The sequence below is a fragment of the Anolis sagrei genome, chromosome 5 (genome assembly GCF_037176765.1).
Source record: "Anolis sagrei isolate rAnoSag1 chromosome 5, rAnoSag1.mat, whole genome shotgun sequence".
Taxonomy (NCBI): Eukaryota; Metazoa; Chordata; class Lepidosauria; order Squamata; family Dactyloidae; genus Anolis; species Anolis sagrei.
Genome location: NC_090025.1, coordinates 66,954,673 through 66,972,859, shown reverse-complemented (window position 1 = coordinate 66,972,859; position 18,187 = coordinate 66,954,673). Strand labels below are relative to the sequence as shown.

Sequence of the window (18,187 nt, the reverse complement as noted above, 5' to 3'; positions counted from 1 at the left end):
TTTGTTCTGAGACCTTGCACATCTTATGCTTGTTTGTGTGTTCAAAAATTATTGTTCTATACATGTTAACTCATGGCTAAAGTTTTTCAATTTTTTTAAAAAAACTAGATGTAGAATTATTTAATAGCATGCTTGATAAGATTGCAGGCAGTTGCATGGATAGAATAGACATCATGAACTAATTTCTTGTAAATCCTAATGCATCTTCTACTATCTTTGCTCATGGAGATTTACTTTGTATAGCTAGTCTTGGAGGAATTGTGTTACTCAAACAGACTATACAAAACTCTGGCATTGTTAAATTTCCATTATTCCAAATTGCAGTTATAGAATGAATGATCTGTTGAGTAATGTGCTTAATACTAAGGTTTTTTAGCTTATGCTGCTGCAGTGGCATTGCTTTTAAAACTCTTTTTAACCATATCAGAAATAAGATTACGGTAAACGTATCATATAATGTGTGTTCATGCATCTCTGTTACTTCCAGTCAGTTATGGCAGACTTTCCAGTATATTACCTTTCAAGATTACACTAAGGGCCCTTCCACACAGCCTTATAATCCAGAATATCAAGGCAGATCATCCACAATATACAGTAGAGTCCCGCTTATCCAACATAAACGGTCCGGTAGAACATTGGATAAGCAAAAATGTTGGATAATAAGGAGGAATTAAGGAAAAGCCTATTATACGTCAAATTACATTATGATTTTACAAATTAAGCACTAAAACATCATGTTTTACAATAAATCGACAGAAAAAACAGTTCAGTACATGGTAACGTTGTGTAGTAATTACAGTATTTATGAATTCAGCACCAAAACATCTAAATCCATGCTGCCATACAATCAAGTTCAATGTGGATTTTATTCAACTGTGTGGAAGGGACCAAATTCTACTAGTGAAAGAATGGGTGGTTGGGGTTTAGAAGTAGAGTAGGTTTGAAACCACAGAAAGCTCCACTGACTATTTAATTAGGGAGGGAGTTTCAGAGGAGAGGTGCGATCACAGAGAAGAACCTCTTTTTTGTTCCCACCAGTCATATTTGAGATGGGGGTGGGACTGAGAGCAGGGCCTCCTCCACTGACCACACTGCTCAAGCTGCTTTGTAGGAGCAGAAGCGATGTGATTCATAGAGAGAACATTTTTATCAAATCTGTGAATAATCAAAACCCAAAAAAATCAAAACGGAAAATATGGAAGGACCATTGTACAAATAGGAATTTTCCATATCATTAGCACAATATAAAATATGAGCCTTTAATTATATTACATACTCTAAACTACATTTCTTTTGTTTAACAAATAGGCATTTCTGCAAAACAGAAAAAATCCACATGTATTATTTTATACAAATTAATTGTTTTACAATTAACATTAATTGTACAGTTGAGATCCCTGAACAAATACTACATTAACAGCTTAGTTTGGTGTTAATTGATTTAGACGCTGTTCAAAAGATGTGATTCATAGAACAGCAGAAACATTGGATGAGATTATTTTTAAAAAACATCTAGGATTCTGAGGTTCTCTTTGAACATTTACCCATAAAGGATTTTACTTCCATTACAAGCTCAAGAATGGTTGGAGAACTCAGCAACAATTAATGACTCTCTGATTGTGGGAGGATTACTTGGCTTGGAAAGGCTATCAGAAAGGGTTAAGAGGCTGTTTCCTTACGATTACCAAATTCACAGCCTCCTGTGGCTGTTTTTCATTTAAAAGAAACAACACGAAAAACTGTGTAATTGCGTGTGTTGTATCTAATTGAGCTGTTCCTACTGATACTTGCACAGATTAGAACAGAGGGAGGATGTAATTTGTAACAAATAAGACACAAGTTTTATTTCCATTTTCCTTGTAGAAAGCCATATTTACTAACTCTGGAAACTTCTACAACATCAGTGAAAAAATGCATTAAAAACTTGTTTGTATTTTTTTCTGTATTTGCTGCTTGAGAACTGATTACAATTAGAATAATAGAATCATAGAGTTGGAAGAGACCTCGTGGGCCATCCAATCCAACCCCCTGCCAAGAAGCAGGAAAATTGCATTCAATGTTTAATTAAATGTTTTTGAATATCTAACCCTTTTTGTTATGCAACAACTGAAACAATAATATCATCCTGCACAAAAAGTCCTCAAAAACTAACAACTAGTTATCAGTTTTTTTTAACTTCCAAAAAGCATGTATATCATTACAAAAGTTAATAAATTACCTTCCTTTGAGATACCACATATTCCCCAGAAGACTTTATTTACATGAATATATGTGAACAGTAGGCATTTTGCATGTGGTGGAGGGCAATTTCCAGTCCCACGCTTCAGAGTCTGCAATGGTACATCTGGGCATGTTGGAAATATTGTTGTAATGCTTCCAATCAACCTATATAACTTTGTGAACTTTAGTTGGTTCCTGTAAATCAATGTGGATGTCTTATGTTTAGGTTTTATGACACTATATAATTTTGGTTGATTATGTTTTAATTAATTTATAGATGTTAGGCTCTAAGTTTGTTTCATATGTAGGGTTATTCCAGATTATTGTGTTGATATTTGTTGTTTTACTGAGGAATTGAATGTTTGCGGATTCCAACTTATTGTATGTTGGAATCCGCCCTGAGTCCTGCTGGGGACTGGTCATTTTCCAGTAAAAAATAGCAATTTCTTTATTCGTTTTTTGACATCCATGGCAGTCTTGTGCCTCTAGACTAGTGGTTCTCAACCTGTGAGTACCCAAGTGTTTTGGCCTACAACTCCCAGAAATCCCAGCCATTTTGCCAGATGTTAGGATTTCTGGAAGTTGAAGGCCAATACATCTGAGGACCCACAGGTTGAGAACCACTGCTCTAAACCCCAGTGAATATGGAGAGCTGACAATAATGCAGATTGAAATCTGACAATACAATAGTCATGAAATGATATATGGTGGTATGGGGAGAGAAAAGATGGGTTGCGTAAACATGTGTTAGATTGGCACCTTATTCTCATTTCAGTTTGCATGGTCTACATAAAAGTAAATGCAAGAATTTTACACTGTAGGTTCAAAGCTGCATTATGGATCCACCTGATGTACCTTTCACATGTTTATGTGGAATCCATCTGCATCTCTCCTTTCACAGAATTCAGTTAAGATTTTATTTTCAAGCAGGGCTGCTTATAGAATGATAAGAAAGACTTCACAAAAGATAAATGCAAAGGCTTTGCTGGTCAAATGAGTATGACAAATGAAGAAGCCATTCCAGAAGAAAAGGCTCATCTCCCTTTCTTCATGTGGTAGCAGTAGTGGAGGCTGGTTATTCTGATGTTAGTGAGGCAGTGATGATGCCCTGGGCTTTGGTCCAAAATTTGAACAAGCTTCCCAAAGTATTGGATGGAACTCAGTCTCAGTATATGAGCCAGTCCTCAGATTTATTTTTCACACTTCTACCACAGGGAAGTGGCCCCGTGTTATATAAGTGACCCATCCTTTCACTTGACTTGACATTTTGCCATCAAATCCACCCACCTTCCATGAGTCAGGGCTGTTTTTGGCAGAGTTCATATGGAAGGGGAAAGTAATGTGCATATTATATGTTCTTAAACTCCACAGAGAGACTGAGAGATGCTCCCTTTCCCACTGAAGCTGTCCACTGCTATAAAGTGTAGAATGTTAAAGTGAAGAATCAAGTACCCCAACTTCCACAGTACCCTTAATGGCACTGTTAAAGCAAAGGAAATGAACAGCAGATTAAATGACCCAGTGCTATAAACATCTTTTGGGGGGTTCTCATTCATAAAGTGCACTCAGAGGAATGAAGACTGCAGAAGATAAAGTAGCTCGGATACAGAGAAGAAAATGTTTCATAAACTCTGAAATCATATAAAAAGAAGTAATCTGTCTTGTCATTCACAAAGGAGAGATTCCTTACACATGGGATAAGGTTCATGTTCATCACACATTTTAACCCTTCACAAAAATATTTTTAGAAAAATATCATCAGATTGGTGTCGCCTTCAAACTGCCACTTCAAGAAATGGGGTCGCTGTCTGTAGGCATAGAGGGGTGATGGCATCCCCGCTATTGGACTGCAACACCCAGCATGTCTCACCTTAGGCTATACTAGCTAGTAAACTTGAATCCAGATCCTTCAGTCAATCCGGCTTCTTTGGTTTGTTGTGCCCATACAACAAGGGCCCATTACGGATTCCCTTCCGTAATGGCACCACGTGGCAGCCAATCTCAGCTCCTCCTCCCCTATTCGGTATCACAATTTAATCTTTTTGATTTTACTTTATTTTCTTGATGACTTTTATTTAGTGGAACTGACTGGGAGTTGGGGAGATATGAGAATGGGTGGGTGAGGTGCACATTTGGGGGCTTGGGAGAGTCACCCTTTTAGCTTTTTTTCCTTCTTCTCTTCCTCTCCTTCAAATACTTCTAAAAGATAATAATTATTAATCCCAGCAAACAAAAAGAAAACACTCATTCTCTAAAAAATACTACCTGTAGTTACCTCTCCTCTAGAGTAGAAAGTAGAAACAGCTTTAAGGAAGCATTAAACCTAAAGAAGAAAGCAGAAAGGAGATTGAAGCGTGCCCCGCAGTTGAGAAAAAAGAGGGGTTTTTAAGGAAGCCCAGGGAAGATAGCTCCAGGTCATTGCTCTTCCATTCTTGGGCCTCCTTAAAATGCCTTGGAAAGCTACATGACATGCCTTCAGCACCTCTCCTCTAGATCAGAAACAGCTGTAATGAAGGATTAAACCTGGTCTCCTCTACCAACAGGAGGGAAAGGATCACAGAAAGAGTGGTATTTTAACTCTGATGATTTTTTAAATCCAGGTCTTAATGAAGGATATGGAAGGGGAGCCTGTGAGAAGTCCTCCTTCCCCTCCCCCCTTCCAATAATGGGCCAGTTAGAGTGTTTTCTTAACCCCGTTGCTGACATCCAGGCTCCCTTGAAGGAAAAAGGGAAATAGTCCCAGTAACAGAAAGGGGAGCCTTGTACATTCCCGGCTATCTGTGCCTTTTTGGGAAGTGCACGAAAATGGATATGAGGTCTACCAGTATCTGGCCAGCAGAAACAAATCGAGGCTCAGTCAAAATGCACAAGCCTACTAGCTAGTGCTGCTGAGAGTGGCAATCCAACAACACTCGGAGGGCATGTATCTGAATTAAAATGGACAAAAGGTTCCAGCTCAGGATTAAAGACAGACTGCAGTTACTTGAACACCCTTTTCATCTCTTTGGCCATGCCAGAGGAGGAGAGATGAAAGAGAAAAACTCAATACTGTGATATAACACTTTTTTTCTCGCTGTGCTCTGCTAAATTCACACTTCTAGTGGGAAAGAAATCCAGAGTCCTGCAATAAGTCTAAAATGAATAGAACTTATCTTCCTTAGAAATGCTGGTTCTGCAGTTTCATTTTGGAAGCTGCCTTTGAAGTTACCCGTTAAAGTATTATGGCTTTCAGGTCAGCAGCAGAGCATCCTATAAGAAGAAAATGCTCCCCTGGTGGTTTTTGAACATTGCCATTTTTAAATCAGATGTGTGTCTTTTTATATTTATTTCCATTTCTATTTGTTTGTTCCTTTATGTATTTATGCTTTTGGCTTACACAAGAGACAATGAAATAAACCTTCATAGGGAATCTTCTAGATCCTTCTCCACGTCTTATACTATATTGCAGTCTTAGTTTCATGAAATATCTCTTTCAGAGAGTGCTAACACCTCCCTAAACTACAAATTCCATGAATTCTTAGGATGCCGCTGTAGCAGTTAAAGTAGAACCAAAGTGCTATAATGATATAGTATGAATGGCTCTCATAGACTGCTTTGTCCATAATACTAAACCAATACTCATTGTTTATGACAATGAGAATAGGTTCCCTCGAGCTTACATGCTTCTCCCCCCCCCCCCCCCCAATCATTAAACTCCATTAAGCAAGGGTTTAATAAAACATTCAGGAGCTTTTTTGTCTTTTTTAACCCCAGTTTGCTATCTTTTTCCAAATAAACTGCAGTCAATCTTAATTTTGATTAGTATAAACCAGACATGGGCAAAATATTTTGTCTTCAGGGCACATTGTGGGCTCAGCCAAAAGGGAGGGGGTGGATACACACTTGGTGGGGAGGGCCTGAAAAAGAATGGGCCCAGGAGGAGACAGGGCAGGCCCTGGGTCATCCTCTGGTTGTACTCCCAGCATAAGAACGGGGTTACTCATCCCAATCTCATGCTGGGAGGAAAACAAGACACATGATGACTGCCCCAATCCTCCTTCCCACCCTCCTCCCCCAACCCTCAGGCTTCCTCTTGGCATTATGCCGAGAGCAGGACGAGACAGGAGGTAGCTTAGTGTGCTCTAGGGGGCTCTCACCCATCCTGTGCCTTCCTCGAGCCATCCTCCCAGCATAAGGATGGGGTCGCTTGCACCATCCTTATGCTAGGAGGAGGGTGAGACACACTGTGGTTGAGACCACTCCAGAGGACTCTCAGCTGGTATGTGCCTTTCTCCCCCATCTTTTTGGCATAAGGACATGGTGGGCCACCATGGTAAGCATCAGGGTAAGCATCAGGGAAGCTGCATCCGGCCCCTGGGCCTCGGTTTGTCCATGCCTGGTATAAACAAACCATCTCCTAACTATATAGTTCATGAAGCTAGCTTGTCCTCACTAACCATAATTAAGATCAACCACAATTACCTGGGGACAGAAGCTTTGAATCCCCTCTTTTCAGTCATAATGGAGAAGGCACATGAAAGTATGCTATTTCTTGGAACTCTCAGTTATAGTTTCACTTTATGAACTAAATCAGTCTAACAAGGGCCAACTTTATCTCAACTTTACTTTATCAAATATCAAAAAAAATTGCTACCCATTCTTCCTATAATTGTTGTTTGTTAGTTTACATCTCAGCTTTCTTCCAAAACTGAAGTTCAAGAAAGCATACAGAATTAAAACACAATTAGAACACTACTTAGAAGACATTGGGAGGGAGGGGGTACAAAGGGTTGTTGTTATAATGCAGTTAATCAATCCATGGAATGTAAAACATTTAAATAAATCATTTGAAGATCAAAAGTCAGTAAAACAACACACTTTAACAGCCATTGGAGTCCGTTCTTAAATGGGCGACAGAACAGAAAATCATTCACTTATCAAATGAGGAATATCAGGAAGGAAACCACTTTATTCTCCTTATATAGTTATATTAGTATTTCATTACTAATGCTTGGACCATAGATCATTCACAATAAGTGGGTCTTCCTAGATAGGGAGTTTCAAAGCCTGGAAGCAGCCACTGAGATGGCCTTCTTCCAGATGTGATAGTAAAAGTGAGCTATGGTTTCCAACCTTTGGTCATCTAAGTGTTTTGGACTTTATTTCCCAAAAGTCTGAGCCAGTGTAGGCAATGGTCAGAAATTCTGGGAGCTGAAGTCCAAAACATCTGGAAAATCAAAGTGATACCTTTGAGTTTGAATGCATTGTCTTGAAATACGACGTTCCTCAAGCAGAGTTGTTCAGCTATGCCAACAATGTGTTGCAGTTGTACAATGCCAAATGGCTCAGAGAGGAGAACTCCTGTTTCTTGCTGCCCTCTACTGCACAATCGGTAAATCAAATTGACGTGTCCTGCAATGACTCTGGGGAAATGCTGGATTATTTTACGGTGCATTTAAACTGTATTTTTAAAAGATTGTACAGTTCAGAGCTCTTGAGAACATGAAGTCCAACTAAGACGGGGGATATTTAGGCCCCAGTTCCTGTAATCCTTTAAGTAGCCTATGCTGAATTCCTGATCAGAATTGCAGTACAACATCTGGGAGGAGGCAATAAAAACTGCATTCCCTCCTGTCTGCCACTGATTGACAGATGTATAACTGATCCATAGTGAAAGATTCCTACCTTCTACATTACGGGTAAATTAGTAAGCTATAGGAATGGCATTGAAGTTCTAGTAACAGCTAACACCATATACGTATTTTATTATTTCTTATGTTTTTACGTTGCTCATCCTCAAAGGAAGGCTGTACAGCTCTTCCCTGCTCTAACTTCTTACTATTCTTACAGTAAACTTGCAAGTTTATTTCAGGATTGTTCTGACAAAGAGTGACAGGATGCATGTCCTGTTAGAATTAATGCAGTTTGACATGACTAAGTGCCATGAAACCTGGGATTTGTAGATTGATAAGATATCAGCAGAGAAGGGAGACTGGCAGGACTGCTGAACGAAAGGTCAGCAGTTTGAATCCAGGGAGTGGGGCGAGCTCCCATCTGTCAGCTCCAGCTTCTCATGCCTCCCACAGGATGGTCATACATCCGGGCATCCTCAGGGCAACATCCTTACAGACAGCCAATTCTCTCACACCAGAAGCAACTTGCAGTTTCTCAAGTTGCTCCTGACATGGAAAAAAAAAGCAGAGAAGGTTAAAGAATTCTAAAAATACAACTCCCAGAAACCCATAGCATTGGGCCAGGGCAGGTATAGTGCATTAGTTTTGCAGTGTAAATGCAGCCTTAGTCAAATTGTGTTTCCTTGTCTTAATTCCAACACGATAATTCATATCCTTAATCAAGAGCATCTTTTGGCAATTCATTTTGTAATTAACATAATATGATTGAATTGATTTCCATTATCCTAACATATAGGACCAAACTTGGATTATTTTGACTATGTGGTCAGTGCTGGTTATTTTGAGGAAGGAAATAGCAGGAATGGTTGGCTAGATTTATTTATCTTTTTCCAAACAGATAGCAGTACTGTCAGAAACATCAATATATGACATATAGTTTATTTTATTTAGAGGGAAACCCTGTTAATGAGTGAGTTATCCTCATGCTGATATTGCTTGGTAGTGCTTGGCTTCAAAATGCAAAATTAACAAGCTTTTCTTAGGCAGCTCCAAAACTGTGCCAGATCTTGTAGATTTAACTGTCATCGGTTAGCCTGTGTAAGTGTTCCCTAAACAGATGTTGAAGAAGATGTCCTTTTCAGCAAACACATTCTGCTGATCTGTGTTTGTTTATTTAAAAAATGACATCCTCACAAAGCAAGTAAATGGTGCTTCTACTTGTATAACAAAGCTTTTTTTAAAAAACAATAGTGATATTATAAAATCTTTTTCCACATTCAGTTTTTCAAAAAGCACATCGTATTTGCTGCTTTGTATCTGCGTAACAATTTGGAGGGTGAAGCTGAAAAGGAGGAGTTCAAAAAAAGCCAGTGTGTGACAACTCTCAGATCTCATTTCACCATAACATTCCCTCTTTGATTCCTTTGTTTTTGTTTCAGCCTCTTTTTCTCCTACTATGTGTGTTAATGTTTGTGAGTCATCAGTGTGATATGTCATTTCCAACACTTTGATCAGTGCGTGCCTTTTCCTTCCTTCCCTTTTTTCCTTCACAACTTTTCCAGAGTGATCGCATAAACCCAGATGACATAGATTTAGAAAATGAACCCTGGTATAAATTCTTTTCAGAGCTGGAGTTTGGACGCCCGGTAAGTGAGGATAGAATATGAGTGTACAGTATTAGCTTTAGGAAAATAAGATGCATTGTACACTTTTGTAGATCCAAACACCACGATTTTTAGATGGTTCAGTCCATTAAAAGGGGGATCATTGTTACCCCATGCCACTGATGTTGATACAAGTTTTATATAGCAAAATTATATAAATATATAAATTTCCTTTTCTGGGAGAAGAAAATCCAACCAAGATTGAGTATGATAGTTTCTTAAGAATTGTGATCTAAATCAGATCACTGACACACTCCCTTTTATATCTTTGCTCTAGCCTACTGAAACACTGGGTTGCTGTGAGTTTTCTTGGTTGTACGGCCATGTTCCAGAAGCAGTTGCCAATTGCAACATTTGCATTTGCCTCAAACAGACAAGAGTTCTTTCCCCCACCCTGGACAATCCATAAATATACAAACCACACTTGCCAAGTTTCCAACAGACATCACAACCTCTGAGGATGCCTGCCATATATGTGGGTGAAACATCAGGAGAAAATGCTTCTGGAACATGGCCATACAGCCCGGAAAACTCACAGCAACCCGGTGATTCCAGCCATGAAAACCTTCGCCAACATACTGAAACATTCTTAACCTGGATATACTGACTAATCAAGACTAACAATTCAAAAGTATTCTAAGAAACACAATACGCTCAGTTCCTACCATATTATTATTGCTTTGATTGCACAATGAGAATGTCCATTTGTTTAAAATAATACAGGATATTGTCTGTCCATTACAAAATAAAGCCATTTAAAATAAAGTAACTTAGCAGCATCAGCCCTGGTCAGTTCTTGGATGGAAGTCCATCAATGAATGGGATATATTTAAAAGGAAGGAAGTAGAAAATCCATTTCTGAGTATATCTTGCCTATAAAAACCTTGTGCAATTCATGGTGTTGCCATAAGTTGACAGGTGACTTGAAGGCACATGTGCATATCCCAGTTCAGTGCCACACCAGCATCCTGCTAGTATGATGAGGCAGTGTCCTCTGACCCGTTCTGAACTCTCTGAGCCATCCAAAAGTCACATCTATTATTATTATTATTATTATTATTATTATTATTATTATTTCTAACGCACCCTCTCTCCCCGAAGGGACTCAAAGTGGCTTCCAAAGTGACAGGCAAACATTCAATGCTACATCTAAAGTTTCCCAGCTTCTGGGGTGAGTTTAGGGAGTACACAAAGGGGGCATCAACAGGGAGAGAGATTACCATCCATAGGATGGAAGAATTATCATCAGCAGAACCACTCTATTGGATACTGCTCTGTGAATGTATATGTAAGGAGAAACAGTCTTTTCCCCTCTCATCAGTATTCTGATGTCAGACCCCAGAAATCCAATACTGTTATCTCCATACAAGGAAGCAAAGGGCATGTCAAATCAACTTTAGGTATTGCATGACCTGCTGCCTCCTCCATACATAAGTGCTTCTGCTTCTGTTATGCATTGCTGCTGAAATAAGTAAATAAGGGGACCTTGGCTAGGGAAAAATATACACATTTCAGATGGCCATCAACCTGGTGACTCTCTATGCCAAGGTTAGACTGAAGCAATTCAGATACCAGGAGGCTGAAGTATTTTTATGCCCTTTTTCTGGCTATGTCCCAACCTATTCTTAAATGCTCCTTAACCCACTTCCCTGCTTATACTTCCAGTAATTTCCAAAGCTGATTTAAAGGGTAGTGTCACTGACCAGTATCCAGCAGAGTTCTTCTGTTGGTAGATGCTGTTTCTTCCAAAAAAAAATATCAGATGGATAAGATTATTGTTATCTCGCAACCTCCCCTATATACTAAAAAAAACTGCACCAAATGACATGAAAGCTTTTTAGATCAGATCAAGTTGATGTATGGAAGGCTAAAAGGGGAGAAGAAAAGTTATACTACAGGAAATGGTAACACAGAAACAGTCAGGCTTGGAAGACATGTTATTGAAGGTACTTCCTCCTTCATTGTGACTTGCAATTGAATTTTGCAGAAAACATTCACCATTCACACTGCTCCCCACTGCATATATCATGCTAGGTCCTGCTCAGTTTCATCACTTCAGAGAAAGCCTAATCACATCAACCCAAAGATAGCAAATACCAAATTATATTTCTGTTTCATTGTGCAGAAGTTTCTTCTTCTATAATGATAAAGATTGTCACTGAGAATGCATTGATGGCAATTCAGTGTTGGGATGCCAAGGCATTTGTGCAAGAACCATAATACCTGTCATAATACCAGGTGTGTGGATTCAGACGACCACCGTGTTCATCTGGTGATTAACGTGTCACATGAAAGTCTGTTCTTTCGAAGTTTTCACTGTGCATCATCCCAGTGAGAACCTTTTGACTTTCCTAGGAGCAGCTGTTATTCTGTCAACATTCTCAGTGGAATCTGTCACCAGATTGGATTTCTTGCTAAATGAAAGCAGCAGCAATATAAAGCTCTTCTTCAGTAAGATGTAGCAGAATTAAGCAGTATCCTGGCATTACAGTATTCTACACTTCTCTATCCTTGCTTCACATTCTTGGCTGCCAGCAGCATTGGGACTTAGTAAAATCATCTTAATCAAGAGTCTGTGGTTCTCAACCTGTGGATCCCCAGGTGTTTTGGCCTACAACTCCAAGAAATCCCAGCCAGTTTACCAGCTCTTAAGATTTATGGCAGTTGAATGCCAAAACCTCTGGGGACCCACAGGTTGAGAACCACTGCGGTCTAGATCCTAGATATTATAAAGCAAGTGGAGAAAAAGACCTATGGCTGATGCTTTTGTACATTTACTTTGGGTCCTGCTTCTCAGACATATAATGCCCCGAAGTTCATCGAAGACCATACAAAGTAAATTTGTATGGTCATGATGTGTCATTGTTTGCATTCCAAAAACCTATGTTAGATATGTCTCCATAATTAGATGACACAAATCAAATTTAGCATTGTTTAACTGATTTTATTAATAGCAGTTTAGTACAGTTCATCTATACCACAGTGGTTCTCAACTTGTGGGTCACCAGATGTTTTGGTCTTCCCAGAAATCCTTACAGCTGGTAAACTGGCTGGGATTTCTGGGAGTTGTAGGCCAAAACACGTGGGGACCCACAGGTTGAGAACCACTGACATAAGAGGAGGTATATCTCAGGTACATTCCACCCTCCACACTTGTTTTTCCACAGCTAATTCTGATGCAAGTCTGACAGAATAAATGGAGGCAGTAGAGAACAGCAGAACTTGTAACTATTGCTACCCCATAAACTATAGATCCTCAGATAGATACCCTCACTCTAAAATACAGCAGAGACTTAAATAGGAGCCCATGATGTTTTCCCTGGCAGTCTTCTGACTTACTAGGTTTAAGACTGTTGGTTTTATTGGGACTAGAGTTTTACTAACTGCAGTAAAGGAAGGTTTATAAAGGTGTTTGGATAGTTACTGTCACTCATTCTCCACCCAAGCCTTCTCCTTACATTTTGTTATGTTTGTGCCACTCTTGTAATCTGTCAGCACTCAGTTTCTAACTATGTCACCTTCTCCATATGTTTCATTCCTTGCTGCCATTGATTCTCCTCCATTTCATCTCGCAATTCTGCTTATATGATGCAGCCTCCTAAAAAGATTTTGGATTATGTTCAAGACCATCCTCCAGGTCTTTCTAATGAGGTAAATCAAGCATGTTTCTTATATAAATGATTGATCCTGGGGACAACAGGCGTGTTGAAGCTCTTTGATTTGGTTGCTGTGTAGTACACATCTACAGGTAGTCTTCTAGTGTTTGGTGGGGGGAGGGGAAAATTTCAATTAAGTATGATTCTGGGTTTTGTTTTTACATGTATAACATGTAAGATTTAGTGGGCTGGATAGAAATTCCTTCTCATATCTAACATTAGTCTGCAGCAGATTGGACATTTATCTAGGTGACATTTCCAAAGCCCCACTTGGTTTATGATGTGCTTCAGCTTCAGGTTCAACTTATCCCAGTCAGTTTACTAGCTGTTAGGATTTCTGGGAGTTGAAGGCCAAAACATCTGGTGACCCACAGGTTGAGAACCACTGTCCTACTGGGATACAAGAGATTCCTGACATGAGAGAAAGGTGTGTGTGTTTCTCAAACACACACATCCCTATTTGTAATGTGTAACTATGAACAGGAGTATTGAAATGCTATATATGAGACATTTGAAATATTCTAAACCTTCTGCGTAAATGATGGGAATCCATACTGTATGGCCATGTTCACCTAGAGAAAGGACCAGTGTGTTTTACAGTGTGCCATATGACAAGACTGCTGTCAATAATATTGAAATACATTAAATCACCAAGCACAAGTACTATTGGCCTATAATATCATATTTCTGTCTTTCATTTTATAAAATACAACTTGGTGATTTATTTTTTTCATCTTCAAAAGACAACTGTAGCAAATTAACTAACAGCTGTTGAAAAAAGCACCATATAATGAGTAATATGCCAGTTAACAAAAAGATTTCAGAAACCATTTTCTCCAAGATGTTGAAATCAGCAGGGAATGCATTTCTACCTTGCCTAAAGGAAATGAATCCTTTTTTCTAAAAGCACAGTGTTAAACAGTTTTGAAAATGTTCATTTTTCTTACTTAATCCCAAACCTACAGTGATTTAAAGCAGAGACACTGGTAGGTGCGAAAAAATATTAATGGGCTAAGCCCATAGGGCTAAACTCTCAACAACCCTGTTTAAGTATTACATGAGAGCGACACAAAGAGCCGATATTGAACATAAAGTGATTTGGGAAATGCCCCCAAAGTTGAGCCATTCTCTGAAGCAAGTAAAATAATTTCCACCAGAGTTGTCGCCCTCATCAAAATGCAAGCCAAGCATCGACATTTCCAGGGTAAAAGAATTTTAACAGCGACGAGGGGGGCTAAGCATTAATCCAATTCTTTCAGGTGATTTCATGTATTTTCATTGCTACTGAAAGGGATTTAAAGCAAGCTTTATAGTGGTTTAGAAGAGTGAGACTTCTGTAAGAACACGTAGCTTCCTTCAGTCAATTTATTTGTCAAAAGTCAAGCAAGAACATGGCACAATGGCATGAGATTACAAATTGCAGCAATAAAGCAAAAAATATTTGGGGCTCATTCATACTGGGCAGTTCTAACGCTGTTATTCCATGTTAGCTGCCATGTTTACATCCCATGAAATCATGGCATAGACTGAAAATGGGTTCTGACTGAACACCAGCTTTGCTTACCTTGCTTAGATCCCAGGGCCCTTTCACACAGCCACATTACCCAAAATATCAAGGCAGAAAATCCCACAATATATGCTTTGAACTGGGTCATCTATGTCCACATAAACGAGCTGGCAGAACATTGGAAAAACGAAAATGTTGGATAATAAGGAGGGATTAAAGGAAAACCTATTAAACATCAAATTACATTATGATTTTACAAATTAAGCACCAAAACATCATGTTTTACAACAAATCGACAGAGAAAGCAGTTCAATACATGGTAACATGATGTAGTGATTACAGTATTTATCAACTCAGCATGAAAACATCTCAATGTATTGAAATAGCTGTGGATCCGGGCAGGAGGAAGACGGCATTGGATGAGCGAAGGTTGGATAAGCAAGACTATTGCATTCCAATTCAAAGCAGATAATATGGGATTTTATCCAGCTGTGTGAATGGGGGCCCTTGTGTAAAAGGCAGACTGCAAAAAAAGGAACAACTCAGAAAATTAATTTCTGAAATCCTGTAGAACAGTGTTTGGGAAAAGCTCGTGCATACACACCTTTGAAAGGCAAGCAAAAGAAAGTCCAAATGATTTTAATAAAATTAGGAACTGATCTTCACATGGCTCAGTCTAAAACTTTTTTCCTTTCTGAAATCCCATCATAATTATCTGCCTTTCCAATGCTATCTACTCTCATTTAAACCTTTTTACATTTATTGCCTGCTCACATCAGAAGATTTTTTTTTAGGAGCAAATATTCCATTTTCTTAGTCATGCAAATTAATCCGATGTTAAGGATTGTTTCAAACAGTTTTCATGGCATCAAATCATTTTCATGGCATGTTCCTTATGTGAAAGAAACCCACCTCTTTCAATTTTAAATAGGAGTTAATAAATTTATGGATAATTTAAATAAAGGCTTCTCATATTTCTTAACAAAGAAACGTCTAGAAGGAAATCTTTATGTTTACATTTGATGTTTGACATTGTTTCATTGAGAAATATTGCTAATCTTATTTAGGTCTTGTTCTACCTATAGCTTTTGTGTCCCATTATTGCAGAGACTGCCACTCAATCATGAAGGACATGTTTTGATTTCATAAACTCCCATCTTTGGAGTATCTAGTCAGAGAAATCAGTGGCAGGTGATAGAACAGGATTCTGTTCAAGCCCCTGGAGATCTGTTGCTAGTCTGAATAGTCAGTGTTTAATTAGAAGGACAGCTAGGGATCTTATCACATTTGCATCAGGAGTTGCTACGCATCATGGTGAATCCGTGGGGTCCTGATGGAGAACCCATCACCCCATGCTCCGCATAGCCTGACTTACTTTGGTCGCATCCCACAGGGCTCCCCCCCCCCCCCATTTTTTGTAAATGCAACACAGGGAACCTCCCGTGTTGCCACTGCGGCAGTATACACTGGTCCCTCTCCCATTTCGCCAAGGAGCCCGCTGGAAGTAAATATACGTCATGTAGTGAGCTCTGTGGCAAAAGGAGAAAGGAACGGGCAGGCAAATTAGTCCATATGATGAGGTCATAGGATGGATCACTTTCACACTACATAATTATAGCAAGTTATTCTATATTCACTTCCATGGAGATATGCAATGAAATCCTGGGACTGTTAGTTTAAGATGGGCTGTTTATATTTCTGAGCCACTGGGGTCTAGCACCAGACTAAACTACAGATTTAGTGAGTGAGGTGTTTTGTTGTAATGATTGCTAGCTAAAGTAACAGTAGTCAACATTGTTTCAGTCACACATTGGTGGGGAAGCCAATAACTAGAATTCTCCCCAAATTGTGGGTGGATGCCACAAAACGTGGGAAAGCATCAACAGTTCTCCAGTCTACTTCGGTTTCCTCCTAGGCTTCCAGTCCCTGTGGTGGAGCTGAAGATAATATGGATGTTTTGCTGCCCAGTGATGCTTTTACACTAGAATTTATGCAATTGGACATCACTTTAACTGCAATGGCACAATTTTACAAGTCTTACAAGGTCTTTAGCTACCTCTGCTAAACTATGCTGGTGTCTCACCAAACTACAGTTCCCATGATTCTAAGGCACCGAACCATGGCAGTTAAAGTGGTGTCAAACTGTATTCATCCTACCATGTAGATGCACCCCAAGCTCACTAAAACCTGGAGTCCATCTTTCATAACAGTTCAAAACATCTTACACTATGTCATCCAACACATATGTGGCCTGTAGAGCAATGGTTCCCAAACTGTTTCATGGAATTCTATTTTTGAAACTAATGCAGTTCATGGAGCGTTGTTTCCACTTACTAAAACTAAATGGATTTGTACATGGAAGCAATGCTGTATTAGATCATTTTCTGTAATCTATTTTAATTTAAAGCTATGTCAAATGTGAGTGATTTAAATAGTCCTTCTGATTTACTACAAAGAACAGTAGCACATAGTATGAAAAATCTATTTCAGTTCCTTAAGTCATTTCTGAAATTACATAGCCTGAATGCAAAATATGTTTAACATGTAAATGACATAGTTTTATGTATCCATGAAATGCTGTCCCCGAGACAACTTGGTTCTTTTTCTAGCTCCTACAAACTGTAGTATAGTGTGCATCTAATTCCGGCTCAAGCTTTGACACTTGTTAAGTAGCCAGATTAAAAATAGTTGGCTCTGAGGACTTGAACTTATATTGACAAGTTTAACGTGTTTGCATTCCCGAAGACCACTTGTCTGTCCCTTCTTTGGGCAAAGAAAAGTCTTTTTGTTGGTGTAACAACCCACTCTGTACTTAACATGAAGTCTGAAAGGTTAACAAGTGGCTATGTATAGGTGTTTAAGCTATGTTTACAGAGATTTTCCGGCTTTATTTGACATTAATACTTTGGTAAGTAATCAGAGGGGATCTTGTGACGGGCATTCAGCTATTAACTTATTTTGTTTTTTATAGCTTCTATAGTTTGGTTAGTGTAAACATGCAATAGCTAATTTTGGAAACAAGCTAGATAGGTATAGTTTGATGTTGGACTTTTGCCTTCGATCTGAAATAAAGGCTCTAACATAGACTTTGAAAGCTGCTTAACTTGTAAAGATTATTTTAAGTGTGATGAGTCATTTTACCTCATTTATGGAATTTCTCTGTACGGTTCTTATATAGTGATTTGTCATGTAAAATATGAAAGCAATCTAATATAAGCATGTAATTAACTTATGCATTTGTCTCTGCAGACATCTTTATATTACAGTCCAGCAGACAGACGCTTGGATAGACCTTCTAGGTAAGATAAACTTCACATATTAATACAGGTTGGGGTGGGACCCTTCCTAAACTATACAGAGAAATACTTGGTCATTCATGAAACAACTATTAATGAAAATTAAATATTCTTGGCTGTCCTTCTATGGGAAAACTTGTCCATATAAACAATTCATCTAAAGTGCAGACTGTTTTCCTTTTTTTTCCTAAATGTAAACCAATAAAGAATGTTCTCACTAGATTCACTTCTC

The 18,187-nt window shown here is 38.8% G+C and overlaps 1 protein-coding gene across 15 annotated transcripts in view; it reads left to right on the top strand.

Annotated features, from left to right (window-relative positions):
• SORBS2 (sorbin and SH3 domain containing 2) overlaps positions 1-18,187 on the top strand; it is a 222,447-nt gene that overhangs the window by 159,668 nt on the left and 44,592 nt on the right. For 7 of the 15 annotated variants that reach the window (XM_067468738.1, XM_060778609.2, XM_060778608.2 and 4 more), the window contains 3 exons: positions 9,395-9,478; positions 13,091-13,147; positions 17,909-17,958. In XM_067468738.1, the coding sequence (XP_067324839.1) occupies positions 9,395-9,478; positions 13,091-13,147; positions 17,909-17,958 (191 nt within the window). The remainder of the gene's footprint in view (positions 1-9,394; positions 9,479-13,090; positions 13,148-17,908; positions 17,959-18,187) is intronic. The other 8 variants (XM_067468740.1, XM_060778610.2, XM_060778614.2 and 5 more) reach the window with 2 other exon arrangements.